At 45.5% G+C, this 16,527-nt stretch overlaps 6 protein-coding genes across 6 annotated transcripts; 4 read left to right on the forward strand and 2 right to left on the reverse strand.

Moving 5' to 3' along the window:
- Nucleotides 1-501: 501 nt before the first annotated feature.
- On the forward strand, nt 502-2,745 carry I203_106703 (uncharacterized protein; the record flags this gene model as incomplete). Its single annotated transcript, XM_019151027.1, has 4 exons — nt 502-1,155; nt 1,279-1,414; nt 1,522-1,598; nt 1,657-2,745. The coding sequence occupies 4 exons, from the start codon at nt 502-504 to the stop codon at nt 2,743-2,745; spliced, it is 1,956 nt and encodes a 651-aa protein (XP_018999595.1).
- A 1,830-nt stretch (nt 2,746-4,575) lies between these two features.
- On the forward strand, nt 4,576-5,475 carry I203_106704 (uncharacterized protein; the record flags this gene model as incomplete). Its single annotated transcript, XM_019151028.1, has 5 exons — nt 4,576-4,770; nt 4,864-5,006; nt 5,117-5,167; nt 5,237-5,304; nt 5,393-5,475. The coding sequence occupies 5 exons, from the start codon at nt 4,576-4,578 to the stop codon at nt 5,473-5,475; spliced, it is 540 nt and encodes a 179-aa protein (XP_018999596.1).
- Nucleotides 5,476-6,221: 746 nt separating this feature from the next.
- I203_106705 (uncharacterized protein) lies at nt 6,222-8,064 on the forward strand (the record flags this gene model as incomplete). Its single annotated transcript, XM_019151029.1, has 11 exons — nt 6,222-6,276; nt 6,355-6,396; nt 6,468-6,484; nt 6,548-6,651; nt 6,769-6,836; nt 7,013-7,220; nt 7,384-7,486; nt 7,562-7,640; nt 7,717-7,762; nt 7,837-7,949; nt 8,009-8,064. The coding sequence occupies 11 exons, from the start codon at nt 6,222-6,224 to the stop codon at nt 8,062-8,064; spliced, it is 891 nt and encodes a 296-aa protein (XP_018999597.1).
- A 248-nt stretch (nt 8,065-8,312) lies between these two features.
- Nucleotides 8,313-9,572, reverse strand: I203_106706 (uncharacterized protein; the record flags this gene model as incomplete). Its single annotated transcript, XM_019151030.1, has 5 exons — nt 8,313-8,710; nt 8,804-8,908; nt 9,002-9,129; nt 9,210-9,371; nt 9,454-9,572. 5 exons carry the CDS (start codon nt 9,570-9,572, stop codon nt 8,313-8,315), a joined length of 912 nt encoding a protein of 303 aa, XP_018999598.1.
- Nucleotides 9,573-12,276: 2,704 nt separating this feature from the next.
- I203_106707 (uncharacterized protein) lies at nt 12,277-13,958 on the forward strand (the record flags this gene model as incomplete). Its single annotated transcript, XM_019151031.1, has 4 exons — nt 12,277-12,352; nt 12,414-12,570; nt 12,655-13,573; nt 13,644-13,958. 4 exons carry the CDS (start codon nt 12,277-12,279, stop codon nt 13,956-13,958), a joined length of 1,467 nt encoding a protein of 488 aa, XP_018999599.1.
- Nucleotides 13,959-14,448: 490 nt separating this feature from the next.
- I203_106708 (uncharacterized protein) lies at nt 14,449-15,377 on the reverse strand (the record flags this gene model as incomplete). The annotated part of the gene is made up of 4 exons (XM_019151032.1): nt 14,449-14,793; nt 14,848-14,975; nt 15,049-15,216; nt 15,320-15,377. The coding sequence occupies 4 exons, from the start codon at nt 15,375-15,377 to the stop codon at nt 14,449-14,451; spliced, it is 699 nt and encodes a 232-aa protein (XP_018999600.1).
- Between the last annotated feature and the right edge of the window lie 1,150 nt (nt 15,378-16,527).

Here is a 16,527-nt window from a genome sequence, read left to right on the forward strand (position 1 = left end):
TGTCAGATCGGTAAGGATTAGGGTAATACAAGGGATGGTGTATCGTGTATCGTGTATGACGTTGTCTCGTGATCCGCCACTCACACTCACTCACTCTGACAACAACGGGGAAAATCTTATGGACTGTGACACTAGGATCACCTGGAACCCCCCCACCCACCGGCAACATATAAACAGCTGCATTGACCAACTCGAGCACATCCTACATCCATCTATGGTACCGCATAGCGACACCTGCGGAACATACATATCACTTGTTGGAATTCAGAGTATACTTTCCCATCTCCGCAGATTTTGCCCTTTTTTTGGAGTGATCCAACATCTCAACCTATCCCGACTCGCGTGAAACCAATACCAAGATCATAATCCAATCTCACAAGTGACTGCTAGTAGACTACACCCTGCTGGTGAACAGATTCAAGATCCATCTTGATCCTTGATCTTTGATCCTTGAAGAATACTCATAGGAGGGTCATACAATTCCAGGATAACTTATCCAAGATGGGGCTTTTGCCCCTCCCACTTCCTTTAGATCATCAGACCCAGCCCGAAGCTGGACCTTCCACCTCATCCAGTCAGACCACCTCGACAACTACGGCTACACCTCCTACATCACCTATCCCATGGTCTTTGCGTACTCGCAAAAGACGTAGGAAAGAGGGCAGTGAAGATTCAACCTTCTCTTCTAATTATACACCTTCGACGTTCTCTAATCCAAGTCAAGAATCACCTCCTCTACCATCTCCTTCTGCTTCAACCTCAACTTCAACGGACCCACCATCCAAGGCTAGACCCAGACCAGTCAGTCTTAGAGGAGGAGGCAAAAGACCCAAGAAACATAACAACAATACCACCAACTCCAAACCGGATTCTCAAACTTCCTCTTCCATCTCCACCGGTCCTAACGGTAAACCACGTCATAAGAAGCCAGACGGCCATGGACACGGACATGGACATACTAGACGAACTACTCGATCTAAAGCGAAGAGAGCTTCCAGCCCTTCAGATCTGGTGACGACTTCGCTAGAGGAGATAGCATTGGAAGATACGGCTGTGAAGAGTGAGATCGCTAGACTAGGATTGACATTGAGGGATGTAAAAGGAGATGGCAATTGTTTGTTTCGAGTTCTGTCGGATCAAGGGTTTGGTGGTGAGGTGAGTTATAATGCTGTTCAAGTTCTCCTCTGTCTTCGCTACTTCATAGCCGTTTTATGAATTCCATCTCAATGGTCATCAAGTTGAGCTTGTAGTGGATAACTAACTTTGTCTTCATCGCAGAAACGTCATGCCGAGATACGCAAATTGGTGTGCGATTATCTAGAGACTCATAAGGATGTGATGGAAGGTTTCGTAGTGCCGTTTATGAAGGATGGTGAGGGATATGAAGGTTATGTAGCTAGGATGAGGCAATTGAGTAAGCCCGACCCGCTCTCACACTTCCCCTTCAAGGTTGGAGAAAAGACGGAGACGTTCTTTTTGCAGATGATCGAACGTAAACACAATGCTGATCCTCTGCCGCAGAACAATTCGGCTCTCATATTGAGATACAAGCTGCTGCAAGAGTTTTCAAGCGGAATATTCGAGTAGTCATGTCAACCGTGAGTCAACTGACCTCTATTTGCGGAAAAGTACTCAACCGACTCACGATACCCACAGACCTCGTTCACTATCCCCTGGCAGACAGAAGCTGGTCCGTCCAAGGATCCACCAGCCACGCCCTCACCCTCCGAAGTCGGTCCTGTACCCATCACACCTTCCCATCGTACTCGATCCAAGACTGTTCATACTCCTCATCTTCCTTCGATACCTCTACCCGATTATCTACCTACAGTGAAAGAGGATAGTTCGATGTTATGGCTCGCCCTGTTCTCTCAAGCTGAGCATTTTCAATCTGTTCGCTGTATGGGTGATCGAGAGCATGGTCCAGCGGAAATCCAAGATAATCTCTCGGTCCCGCATGCCAGAGACGTATCTGAAGCTGCGAGGAGAGAAAGGGGTGAACTTGTGGACGAAAAGAAACCCAAGACACCTTTATCGCTATCGTCGAAAATCACTCAGTTGCTCAATAGCTTACCTTTAGGACATGGTATTTCGCCTGAAGAAGCTCAAAACGTGCTGGGTAGAACCCGTGGGGATATAGGCGAGGCTGTGGAGATATTGTTGGAAGAGATTAACCAAGAGAAAGAAGAAGGTGAAGCCGGAGGTGGCTCAGGGACAACTACAACTGAGAGCGGTGGAAGCGATTCAGGTTCGAGTGATCATGTTGAACAAATGCTTTTGTCGCCTAGACTACCAACTACCAACACTATACCCTCAGGTCCGACCGAATATAGATCGGACGATCAGGTTAGATCAAGATTGAATACTTCTGAAAGTCCAAGTAATACAGCTACCGCTTCTACCGAATCTCGCTCTAGATCAAGATCAAGATCTAGGTCCAATAGTGAAAGCGATACCTCGATCCAATCTGGTCATACAAGTCAAACCGAACCTTTCATTGAAGAAGGAAAAGACGGTTCAATAAATCGAGGAGATGATAGAGCGTTACAACCCAGTACTAGCACGAATAAGCTGAGTGATGGAATCAAAGATATGAAGGTGGATACGTCAGAGATGAACATCGACCGACCACAGCTCATTGCCTCAGCTAAACCGAATGGTGAGGACTCGAGCAGAAAATCAAGAGGTTTGCATATGGATAGAGAAAGGAGGAGATCATCCAGGTTAGGTACGGTAGGAGCGTAAAGGTGAGTCTCGTCTGCGATCCGCCTCTAGATCATTGGACCGATGAAATGCTGACATGCTTTGTTTTGCTTCATTTAGTCAGCAGAGCTATACGTCGTGGTCCAATTGTTGTGTGTGTATAAATAAAACTATAGAAAGTTGTATCGAGTATCCTCACTTTTGTCGTATTTTGCATTCCGCATTTTCCCCCAAAATCGCAATTTCCTTGTTTGCTACTTTGATCTCATTCTCTCTCTCCAGTTTTGTGATTTCGTGTTTGGGTTTCGTGTATCAGCATAGTGTGAAAAGACCATATATCGTATAAATACAAATCATCAAATGCATAGTCGTGTTCATCATCCCTTGGAGTAGCCTATTCACTGCCTGCATGCAAATGACTGTGGGACTGCACTACCTTATGTTTGGATGGGTTTATGACACACGTACAGTGCGTTGATCGAGAGGACACAAAGAGAAAAGACAAAAAGATGATCGAAAACTCTCTCTGAACCTGAAACGATAACCGCGCTTGGACCTCTTTTTTCTTTCGTTTTGTTTGTGGGTATCTTGTGGTTGTTCCGAGACAAAATGACACACGATGTACAAACGGAGTAATCACGCATGGACCTCTCTTACCGCCTCGGTCCAGGTACAAACAACTCAACTGCAGGGTGATGTGATGCGATGAGAAGGACATCATTGCTCATGCAAGTGGGGGCAAAACGAGAGCTGAAAATCTGTGCGGCAGGTCCATCAGTTTGATACGAGTACTGTAAGTGGCGTACTTGCACGTCATCACAGGACTCGTACAGTGCGTGAACCATCATGATTGATGGAAGAACAATGAAAATCGACATATAACATGAGACGTTTCATGAGCATCTTTGATGTAGTTGAATCTCTGCAACCGCTTCCCATCCCGACACACCATCTCCCTCTGCGTCTCGATTGCTTGCTGTATTCCTTTCTACTTGTTCCCTCTTCAATGTCCAGAATCCAGGTACTGGCAATCGCACTGGTCCTACGCCCTCCATACGTAGGCACTAGACTGAGTCGAACCCAAAAGCTTGGCTTCAGAGAAAAGACATCCTTTATGAAACTCACACAGACCTCCTTTGAACCACACATCAAACATTGAAAATACGCCAGACTGGTTCTGGATTTTGCATCTGATGGCTAGTGTGTCTAGTACGGCATTGGACCCAAAGAAAGTGATCAGCGATACATCAGCACGAGTATGTTGACGTTCCTTGATCTCGTTGGTGGCGAAGAAATCCGATCTCATCATCTCAGCACAGCAGGCAGGAAGAGAGAACTGACTGATGGTGGTCAGAGCAAGTTGGATGATATCTTTTTCATGTGTGTACAAAGGGGTCCATACCGTTTCATCTACCCCTCCCCGCGACCGTCTGGCTTATGGCTTACAGTGAATGAATATATGCACGATGTGATCGGACTCTTATGTGATGGAGGTTGTGCGTCTGTGTGCTTCCTTGCCTCTCCTTCGGTCTTGATCGTATAATATTCTTATATACTGGATCCTTTTCTTCTCACAAATATCAACAAAGAGAACCCATTTTGCCCCCCCCACCCACCCCTTTTCCATTCCCCATATATTTCTTCTCAGAACGACTGGTAAAGGATACCATAACATAGATAAATAATCAACTTTAGACATTCATTTGAACCCCATACCGAAATCTTGGAACCAAAGTTCCCCTTCAATACTCTACCATCTCGTCAGCTTCTTTGTCTTCTTCACGAACGAGAAAGCTCAATACTCCCTATCCCATATACGACCTGAGATATCACTTCACAACCTCTTCAAAGTAAAAAAAGTAAAAAATCATAATGATCTTTTCAAGATTTCTCGCCTTCTCTCTCCTTTCCTTATCCACCCTGGTCCTCGCCTTACCTACTCCAACATTGAACGACCGAGAAGGTCTCGACAGGAGGTATCACGAGGATCACAGGAAACATCATCCCAAAGTCCATGAGAGCTCTAGACCATCAGCTTCACCTAGTGGCATCGTCAGACGAAAAGTTGTAAGTGATTTCTCAACTACACTTTTGACTCCTTTGTGTATATCTTCTTTCGCTGACGATTAGACGGATTGTTGATGGGTGTTGGTATTGTAGCAAGTTCCGATTTCGACTGTACCGGTAGTGCTGGGTGCACCTGAGGATTTGGCTAGATGTCCTTCTCAGCAGATCGCCTGTCCAATCTCACCTATGAGTTTGGCGGAGGTGCAAACGGTATCGGCTGATACTCCATACGAATGGTAAGTCTATCTGCACCTCCTTTCTTCCAGTATGATACTACTATTTATTCGGTACTCCATTCTTCAATAGATAAGTAATGAAGACTGACTTCTGGGTTTTGGATTATCAGTATCACTCCTCAAGAAGATCTATATTCGTGTGGTGGATGTGCTACTCTTGGGTGAGTTGATATATACATCAGTACATCAATCAAGCTGATGGGTATCGATTGATTCGTTTGATAATCCAGTACCGGTCAAGATTGTACCGCCATCCCAGGAGTATTGTCAGTATCCTGTGCGGTGGGTCAATGTGATGGTGAGTACTGAATCTTGAATCCCTTGCAACCATACAGAGTCAGACCATCGTGACTGACCTTGATACCTCTTGTTCTGTCACATCATAGTATACTCGTGTAAAGCCGGATTCACCTTATCGTCTGATGGTGAATGTCTACCCAACATATTCGACTACACGACACGCCCATAGACCATGGCAGGATCCTTCTCTGGCCATCGACTCGGTTGGACATAGGTTGTGTGAAAGGAAAGGACAATAAGATAACTAATTAGTCGTAATTTGCATAAAGTAGTTGAATAATCTTTTTCTTGCTCTTTCGGATAAAACAAGATTGGACATTTTAATCGATTTCTCTCTCTCCTGTTCTGACTTACTCTTGAATATGTTAACATATCTCATGATGACCCCTCCCCCCCTTGACCCTTGACTGTTATAAGATAGATATATGGGTATTTATTTATATATCTAAATATATGTTTGCTTTATGGAAATCTCGAGATATGAATGGACAGTTAGTTGAACGCTCTTGTCTCGAGGTTTCTAGAGGTCTCAAGAGGAGCTCTTCCCCGGTATGAAAAACTTAAATGAGAGTACCGGATGACCCATGTGCTCGGGAGTCGGTGAATCCGGCAAGATCACCGAAACTAAGTCCCTGGCTGTGATCGGAGTTGAGGATTGAGAACGGGGATGAGAATGGTGCAATCAAATCAAATCCAAAAAACGAGGTAACAACGATGCATCTCGTTTAGATAGCAGATAAACTTAATCTTTGCTCAGTCTATAGCCATAGATATAGCCATAGATATAGATCACTTGGACCGATATTCATCGTGGTTTCCATTTCGCTCTCTTCTTCGTCTGATTTAGATACTCATCTCATTATCAAAAGGACTACCATAGAACATATAAAATAGATTAGAATCAAATCACACACCATGTCCGCCGCAGCTGCTAACACCAAACCCGTCGCTGAGCTCAAAAAGCCCATCCGTGAGTGCTCACAATCATAGCTGCGTATGGGAGAAAGCATCAAGTGGTAAGTGGGTGCTGATACAGATGGTTGTTTAGCTTTGCCTTTCGCGTATACTTTCGCTTCTGGTGCGATTGCAGGTCAGTCCGGCCCATTCATGTTTGTCGTGCATCCTAGGAAGATAGCTGATATTGGCTGTTAATTGGTATAGGATGTACCGAGTTGTTGGTCAGTACCGTACCACCATGAGAGAAACATACGAGTAACTGTATTGACGAATACCGACTGTAGCTCTTATACCCCCTTGATGTAGTCAAAACTAGACAACAACTTGATACCGCAAAGACCAGTACTGGTATGGTCCAAACATTCAAGAACATCGTATCACAAGAAGGGTAAGTACATCATCCCTTCATCCATCATCCTCATGACAGACCACACTGTCCACTCGTCGAAATATAGTATGCACGTGTTCGTATGGTCAACAACTGATTGTTATATTTTTGTTGCAGTCCCGGTAGATTGTACAGAGGTATCTTACCTCCTCTTTTCATGGAAGCACCCAAACGTGCCGTGAAATGTAAGCCAACCTCATTCTTATCGCATGCTTCTGGTCAAGAAACCATCGTGCTGACCTGTATGTCTCAATAAACTCTGCTAGTCGCCGGTAACTGTAGGTCAATCCCTTCCACAGGCAGATCTCCCCATCATAGCTATTGACTCGCTGACCATGACTCATACGTGTTAATCACACAGCATCATGGGGAGCCTTTTTCACCAACAACGGTCAACGAAAGAACACCCAATCACTAGCGATCGTAACGGGTTGTTTTGCAGGTGCTACCGAATCTTTCGTCGTGACTCCTTTCGAATTGGTCAAAATCAGATTACAAGATAAGAACTCTAGTTTCAAAGGTCCCTTGGATGTTATCAAACATAGTTTCAGGACTAGTGGACCCCTAGGGTGAGTGTCTGATCTATGAATCTCAGAAGGGTATGTTCGGAGAGCGAAGGCCAAGAGTTTTGCGCGCTGTAGAGCTCAGACGAATTGCTCAGATGATTCCATGGATGATTTGGCTTCGAATTCGAAGACCAGATGCTGACATGTCTTTCCTACCTCGCCATAGTTTATACCAAGGTATGGAAGCTACCTTCTGGAGACATTGGTGGTGGAACGGTGGATACTTTGGTGCTATCTTCGGTGTCAAGAACCAGTTGCCCAAAGCTACTGTATGTTCACTTTCGACGCGTCCCGCAACTCCCTAATCAAGTCAAGAGCTGACATATCCATGAATTGCACGATAGGACAAGAAGGGTGAACTATTGAACAACTTGGTCGCCGGTACTATTGGTGGTTTTGTCGGTACTGCTTTGAACACTCCTTGTAAGTGAACCCTATCCGCGAACCCTATCCGCGCTACTAAACATGCTGAACGCTGACAACCGCTTGATACGTACAGTCGATGTCGTTAAGTCCAGAATCCAGTTGCACGGTACAGGAGAATGGTGAGTTTGCAGTGTCCTTTTCTGGTCAGTCCGACGTCGAAGTTTGAGCTGATTCTGCTTCGTCACGACTCTAGGACCTACCCTGCGCTCATCAAAGTCGCTCAAACCGAAGGTCTAGGTGCATTGTACAAGGGTTTCGCCCCTAAGGTATTACGTCTTGCCCCCGGAGGTGGTGTGTTACTGTTGGGTAAGTGATATCTCTCTAACAAGCAGCGTATACAAGGCTAATGCATCGTCTCTCCAAAGTCGTCGAAGCTCTATCTACTGTATTCAGAGGTTATCTCGGTGCTCCTTACATCTAAGCGGATCTATCTATGCATCGGAATTTCAGGAGAACTAAGACAGTTGTCCAGCTCAGCGTGACTGACTTCAGTGAATTCTAAGTGCAAGAGCATAAGATGACAATTCGATACATAGGTTCACTTGGCTTGATAGTGAGAACACGCTAACAATACAGCTATATGAATCACTAAACTGTCGGTCACCTTCCGCTTCTTTGACCTTCGTCGACAAAATATTATACTCCATCAATTCTATCACGGCTGGTAGATTAGGCAACTATGACGTAACCAATAGCAAAGTTCTGTTTATCCGGAATAGGTCCACCACCTTCGAAATTGGTAGCTACGAGGAAGGAAGTACCGTTGATGCCCATTGGTAAAGTGGTCGTTCCGGATCCATCACCAGTCTGGTTGAGTGGTTGGGGGATCGAGTAGACATCACCTAAAAAGTTGATATGTACATCGTTTCCTAGATAGACGGAAGATGAATCCCACATAATGGAGATCTCGTCCCCTGGAGAATGAGGGGTGGAACCACTAGTGAAATTGGCCATAAGAGGAGGAATCTTATGGAAATTGATTGGGGGATTGGAAGAGGGACAGTCAATGAAGGGAGCAGCTAGCGAGTATGCTTGAGAGGCAGTCAAGGGTGTGTCGAAGTTGACGGCTGTAGTTGAAAAATCAATATTATTAATGATGTCCTTACCTTTTTCGAGATGGAACGAAAAGAGAAGAGATCAGTCCTCTTTTACCAACTTACCATTGAAATAGTCGAGACCTAAAAATTGTCTTAACAATGAATTTTGTCGAGCTTCGTTACCTATGATGGTGCCTCCAGTTTGTCTTGCAGGACTATCGGTCAAGTCTATTGGCCAAAAAAACGAACGATCAACATACTTTGTCTCTCTGCCAATTACCGATCATCAATGTATAGGTAAGTCCGATCGGAAACACTCACTTGCAATACCACCGATAAAGGCACCTTCCCCTACCGTGGTTACTACCTGAGCTACCGAGAGGAGATCATAGGGAGTAGTGACTGGGAAAGTGTATGTGCAATTTTCGAATCCTTCACCTGCAGCTTCGCTAAAAAGTGGAATGAAACCAAGTTCGAGATCATCAGCATTCACATATTTGTTGGATGGACCCGAAAAAGGTTGACTTACTTGAGGACAGTGAAATGAGCGATCTCTTGATCTCTGAACAGTTCAAGATATTGTCTGAAACCTTGATATCCAGCATTATCGAGGTCGGATTCAGTGAAGTTCTTTAATCCTTGATTCCAGTAATTCAATTCGAGTGATTCGAGATTACGAGCGAGGTTGATACTGGTTTTGGTAATGACCTCATTCATAAGTATGTGAACATACATGTTGATTTGACTCAACACAGCGAGAGAGTAAGACTCACATCTCAAAATCCAAACCTTGTAGATCTGCTCTCTTCCATTTATTCGATCTGACGATAGGGTTGGCAGAGACGGAGATCAACCCTGCGAGAGTGAGTGCAAAAGGTGTTGAAGTCTTCATGTTGTATAACTATAGTGTACTTTTCCTTTGGACTTTGCTCGATGGTAATCTATTGAAACAGGAGAATACGCCAACTTGTATGGTTTATATATGTATTCCTCCAACAGAAACATTTTGCATCGCTCATCTACTCAACCAAGTCACTCGACGGTGCGATGCCAGATCGAGAAGAGTATGAACATGAAAAGAGAAGCCAAAATCACAGCGTCATCGTATGTCATTCGGGTCTTACTGTGTTGGGTTTCCTTGCACTGTTCACTGGAATGGCATACATATGCATATCGCACAGATTTCCGATCTTGGACTCAGTAAGTTTCCGATGACTATTGTAAATTGCAGGCGGTATTACGAACATCTGTCGATTACGGCAAGACAGCACTTCTCGGGGATGTATCTACGAAATCAAAAACCTCTCTTCATAGCTTTTGTTGGTGATTCCAGTGTTGCAGTTGCAATTCCAGTCCCGGCACAGCGGCTGGATGTAATGACATCAATGATGACAATCTCGGCACGTACGATCAAAATACAGCTTTGTTTTCTATCTTTAGCAATCCCGCTCCCCTTCTGGAAAATACCAGTACTACTGTGTATGGTAATATGATGAAAGGCTGTGACTCGCTGTCAAGGATTGACGATGGGCCTCCACTGGGGCAGTGATCGATCGAGAAAAAGAAACAATCGTCGAGGTTGATTGAGTCAAGCACATGTATGACACCGTACTGGCTGGACTTTCCAACGTGCGTACATCCATGGCTTGCACATGGCTTGCACATGGCTTGCACATGGCATGCACATGACTCTCAATTGCCGTTCATTGCGTTTCCTTTGTGCGACAACGTATGCAACTTCATTTGGCCCCTTGCAGTGGCAGCTGGGTGCGGCTCCCTCATTTAAGAGCTTCTCAAAAGTACAGGCTCCATGATGCTTTGAGCAAGATGCAAGAATGATTAGTGTTTAAGAGCCTCTGCCAACAGTTGTCGCTGCCTCAAGAATGGAGGGCAACCAAGGGGAGATCTCTAATAGAACCATCTTTTGCTTTTTGGTCACTATAAATGACGAGCCTGAACCGGGGGTAAGCCATCTCGCACCGATGGGGAGGAGAGACGTGTTACATCATTCAGATGGCGACCATTTTTCTTTTCTGTTTCCAGTGAAATCATATCAGGAAAAGCTTGAAATTAGGCTGCGTCATGGTGGATCGTTTTCAACATGAATTACATATAGGTGGAGTGCGATGACTTGATAGTTTTTCAAGACCGAGACAAAGGTATTTGACATACAACACAATCAATTCATTCGTGGGTTAGACACCGCTCATAGGCGAAAAACCAAATACTGTACTGCGATCTCCAAAAATGAAAATTACGAATTCAATGCCGATTTCCGCCAAGAACGGGGCAAACTCACTGGCCCCATAGTCCAACGTGCTAAAAAGACGTCCGACTCGGAGAGGAGTTCCAAGTACTGCGACATATCACGTAATTAGTTGTCTTACGACTTCTGTCACACCTGATCTAATATCACTCGATCTCGTGACCTGTTTTTCGTATTTCGTGCCATCCCCAAAGGGAAACTCATTGTAAGGGAGCAGAGGTCGTAACACGTAAGTTTAGGATTGTCGGGACGATCAAAAGAGTACGAGCCGGGGAGTACGGAATATGAAATCTGGTATCGTAGTGCATCAACCCCTACCCTCATTTTTTTAAGTATTCTAAACTTCGAAAAAAATCGGCTTGTATTGGCAAGTTAGCTTCGCTCCACCAGTGTGGTCAGCAGACTGCTTCATGAATCTTGTTACCATAAACATATTTTGGACAATACTGTACCATTCACTGATCAACAATGATCTGATCGTGCTGTTCTGTCCTACATGATTCTTGATCCTTGGCAGACCAATGAAGAATCGCTTCGTGACAAAGCTCAAAATGGATCTAGGGATGATCTCTGATCGGTTTCACCTATCTCCCCAAAGAGAAGCCGGCGGTAAATGATCACACCCACAAAGATGTTTTTCCATGTGAAATTCCCCTTTATGGTAAGTCTTGACCAGATCGGTTAACGAAAGAAAGTACGATTCCTTGAAAAAAACCAAATTTGTGTTATTGGAGGCATCATGCCCCGGCGGTAATCCCGCTTTCCAATTTACTCGTTACACCACATGCCGCAAGCTGCAGTACGTTATACCTTGCCCGTTCCTTGACTCAGACAAAAAAATCATTGCACAACGAGGGGGATTCAGCGCAGAGGACAGATGGTGTTCGACATCCGACATCCGCCGGGAGATCGACGCCCCCGACCTCATCTGGCCGTACCTTTTTTTACTCTCTGCCTTTGCAAAGTGTTATTTTTACATATGTACTCCCTTCCTCTTAACCGAGATGTGCGACACCAGGTCCCAAATGAGTTCCTGACAAAGGGGTCTAGCGAAACACGAGAAGAAGGGTTAACGTCTTTGACGTTCCTTGCCCCATGGGTCTTCAACCTGGGCGCGATCTTCGACCAAATGGGGTCTATGAGGGGGATCCCATCTTTTACAAGAGGAAGGGGGGCAAAGAAAAAAAAGGTATAAATAGGGGACAGTTGGGATTCTCAAGAACGGAAATCCTACCCTTATAAATCACACTCATCAATCCAACGAGTCCTCCCCTCATAACTAACCCTTCACCCCCTTTGACCTCTTATATACCTATCATCAAAAGCAACAATGGCCGGTGGTGCAGTCGTAGCTGGCGGTAGTGGTGGTAACCCACTCCGACATGGTTTCATCAGGAGAGAGTACTGTGAGTATCAACACCTCTTGTCTTGCGACCATCACCAACTGACGATCCTCTCTTTCCATAGTATGGGCTTTCATCCTCGTCACATCCCTTTTCTTCTTATGGGGTTTCGCATACGGTCTCCTTGATGTGCTCAACAAGCACTTCCAAAACGTCTTGGGTATCACCAAGCTCCAGTCAACTGGTCTTCAGGTCGCTTACTTTGGTATTGGTTACTTTGCGTGAGTGGCACCTCCGTCTCTTCTCTCCTTTTGACAACACTGTACTTACAGCTAAACATTGGATTTTCTCTCCCTCTACAACAGTTTCTCTCCTGTCGCCGGTGAAGTGTTAAAACGACGTGGATACAAAACCGCTATCGTCATGGGTCTCTCTCTTTACTCCTTGGGTGCCATTCTGTTCTGGCCAGTCGCCAAATTTTCAGTCAACACCAAGAACCCTCAAGCGATCTTTGGTGGTTTCGTCATTTGTACCGCTGTGATTGCCTGCGGTCTCGCTACGCTGGAAGTCGCTGCCAACTCCTACGTCTCAGTCATGCCGCCTCACAACGTTGCCAATTTCCGTCTTCAATTCTCCCAATCATTCAACGGTGTCGCCTCTTTCACTGGTCCATTGATCGCTTCTAAATACTTCTTCTCTGAAGAAAACAAGAACAATCTTAACAACGTTCAATGGGTTTACCTCGCTGTGTCCGGTATGGGTATGCTCGTCGCCCTCGCTTTCATCCTGACCAAACTCCCCGAAGTATCCGAAGAAGCTCTTCAAGCTGAAGCTGAAGCACTTGCCGAAGCCCACGGTGCTGATACCCAAGCCGCTCAACCATTCTACAAGCAATACCGAGCTATCACCGGATTTGTCGCTCAATTCCTCTACGTCGGTGCTCAGGTTACTATCGGTTCTTTCTTCCTCAACTACACCGCTGAGAACGCTCAAATCGCCGATTCTAAAGGTTCCCAATTACTCTCCTATGCTCTTATCATCTTTACCGTCGGTCGATTCGTCGGTACCGCCCTTCTCGCCGTCGTTTCAGCTCCTGTCCTCCTCTGTATCTACGCCGTCATGTGCGCCTTGCTTTCCCTCTTGATTGGTTCTCTTCACGGAATGAGCGGTGTCATCTGCTTGATGTTGGTCATGTTCTTCGAATCAATCATGTACCCCTGTATCTTCGTCTTGGGTACTTCAGGTCTCGGTAGACACACCAGACGAGCTGCCGCCTTACTTGTCGTGAGTACACGATCATCCTAACTTTTCCAATTCTAAAACAGATTGCTGATATTATTGTGTTCACTTGTAGATGGGAGTCAGTGGTGGTGCCGTGTTCCCTCCTATCCAAGGAGCTATCGCCGATAAATTCAGCACTCGAACCTCATACTACCTCGTCGTACCATGTTTCATCTACATCGCCCTCTGGGCCGTCTACATCTGGAACAAGGACGGTCGAAGATTCGGTGTACCTGCCACTAGCGATATCGAACGAGAAGTAGAGGCTGCCGCTGGAGGTGTCGTCCCTGCTGCTGCTGTTGGCGCCCTTGGTTACACTCACAAACAAGAAGAAGAGATGTACGAGTCTGCCGAAAAGTCTCAAATTGAAAGGGTCGAAAAGGCTTAATTCATCCGATCCATATCATCTATTGTTGTGTTTCCTATCCTCGGAAGTCAATTGGAATGGATTTGGATCAATGAAATGGAAAAAAAATAACGATGAACTTGAGTAACGTGAACAGGAATCTGCTCGTATTCGTTAGTTAGTTATATGTAGCTTTTGTCAACTGAGTATATGCATTGTCAAAATTGTGAATCAAACTTATTACCTGCAAAGTCATTTACTGCTCGTCGAAAAGACGATTGTTGTTTTTGAGCATCTCCAATCGTCTTTGAGCATCTCTGCAGACATACTACTACCCGCCATACCCTCATGGTTACGCCAGTATGTCATCGCAACACGTTTCCAATGGACATCGAATTGGACAATCTCATCGCAGACAGCGAACAATCATATTAATCGCTGCATGCATATCCTCAATCACGTTCATACAAACCCAAACGTTCGAGCTAGCTATTATACTTTCGTCTTAGAAACTCAGGATTAATCTGATCTCTTACAATCGCTTGACGGCATCAGCAGTTCTTTGACCATCCGTCACACCACCTTGACCATATCCGGCACCTTGGGCAGCGTTGGTTTCAGCTCCGTATCCAGCACCACCAGTTCCAGCACCTGGGGCACCGTAACCTCCCGCTCCAGATCCAGCTTGTACTCCAGCAGCGTTAGCCTGAGTTTGGTCTAAAGCACCGTTTCCTGCTGCACCAGTCTGATTGACTCCTCCATTGGGAGTGACATGTTCGCCAGTTCGCAAGTCGTTCGTCACGTTACTGGCAGCGGTGGCTGGTTGCTGGTGGAGTTCGTTAAGCTTGCCTTCTCGGGTCTGTTCATGAGCGTGGTGCTGAAAAAATGACTGGTCAGCTTGGACATTGGGATAACAGTGGAATCGACTCACCTGTTGAGTAAGGTTCTCCAAAGCTGCTTTCTTCTGAGCAACCTCTTGCGATATTCTCTGATGTTCACCAGATGTTCGGTTCACATCGTTGACGGCGGCGTTGGCATGATTGACTGTGTCATCGTGTTCTGAAAGGTCGAGGGGTCAGTACTGCGTTTCATCAAAGTATGGAAAATGAGTGGTTTTGAAATGGATACTCACTGTGAGTAGCCTTGTTCAAAGCTGCAGCAGCTTTCTGCTCCACCTTTACAGCCTTCTCCTGAGCTTGATGAGCTTTCACTTCAGCCTTGGCAGCCTTGGCTTCTGATTTCTCAGCGTGGGCTAAATCTTTCTCGGCTTGTCGTAATTGTTTATCTTCAGCTTTGGCCTCTACAATCAATAATGTAAAGTCAGCTATCCTCCATCCATCGAAGGGAAATTCTCGGTGGCAAGACAATTGATGGGAAGTTCTGTCGATGTCGAGTGGACTCACCTTTAGCGATGGCTTTCTCAGCTTTGACAGTAGGGTCTGAGGATCCGAATAATCCCATTTTGAATGATGGTTGTTATAAATGCGATGAGTGTTAGTTGAGTTGTATGTGTGGTATATCTATCTATGGGAGAGTAAATTGAATGAGTGGGGCTGATGAGCTGTTTTCCTGGTATTTCAGAATTGTTTATATACCACTACCACTATTGATTGATTCAATTCACGCTAAAAGGAGAGGACGATCATTAGCACATTAGCGGAAAAAGGTCGAAATGACGTAATGACGTCATACCGCAATTGAGCACAGTCCACCCGCCACCCAAAGAACGAAATTGATGGTAATTTGGTTCCTGGTATATACGTCACTCGGCAGATGAAAATCATATCTCTCATCACCTCATCAAAGAACAAAAGGGAGATCGAACCAGATCAAAAGGATGACTGAAGCATGGGACAGACACCTAGCACGCATTGATCTGCCCCATCGTATCCAAACCAACTGCTCCCCAGTATCATAGGACAACCTACTAGTCACTGACATCTATCAACGTACCGTGGAAGAATATCATGATAATCCCTACTAATCTCCTCCATCGAAAAAGTATTCACACCTGTAGCTCACGCGTTAGAGCGCCCTTATCAGCTTATGAATGCCTTTGGGTCCCCTGCCTCGAGAAGTCCCGCTGGTGATTGTCACCGGTGGGATGGTGGGGGTAAATAAGCAGTTTAGATGGGAGATGGGTGGTCGAACACTGCAGGTGTATGATTTTTGTCGCTGCTGATCTTTTCGTTCTTCGTGCTTGCATCTGTGTGGTAGTACAGAATCACCAGGAAGAAAATGTGAGCTGATGAAACCACTTGAATCGAGCGAGAAGCTGAAAGGACGAGTCTAGAAGTTTCATCCGGCAGGGCGTTGTATCGGGAACACACACCAACGCTTCATTTAATCATATCTCTCGTGTACATCAATGACACACGGTGTCTTCGCCTTGTGCCCCCCACCTCGTCCTGGCCGTTTTTCTTCTTCCACCCTTCGCCCTCTTCCCCACATTTTCCATCCTCCACTTTGATATCAATCTCTATCGTTCACGCTCATTGACTCATCAAAAGCCCTGTTGACCTCTCTCATCAACCAGAGACTCGCGCCCATAGCACAGTTGGTCAGAGTGCATCTCCACATCAGCAATAGGTTGGGGACCTTCAGAAGATCG

Source organism: Kwoniella mangroviensis (assembly GCF_000507465.2).
Source record: "Kwoniella mangroviensis CBS 8507 chromosome 1 map unlocalized Ctg02, whole genome shotgun sequence".
Lineage (NCBI taxonomy): Eukaryota > Fungi > Basidiomycota > Tremellomycetes > Tremellales > Cryptococcaceae > Kwoniella > Kwoniella mangrovensis.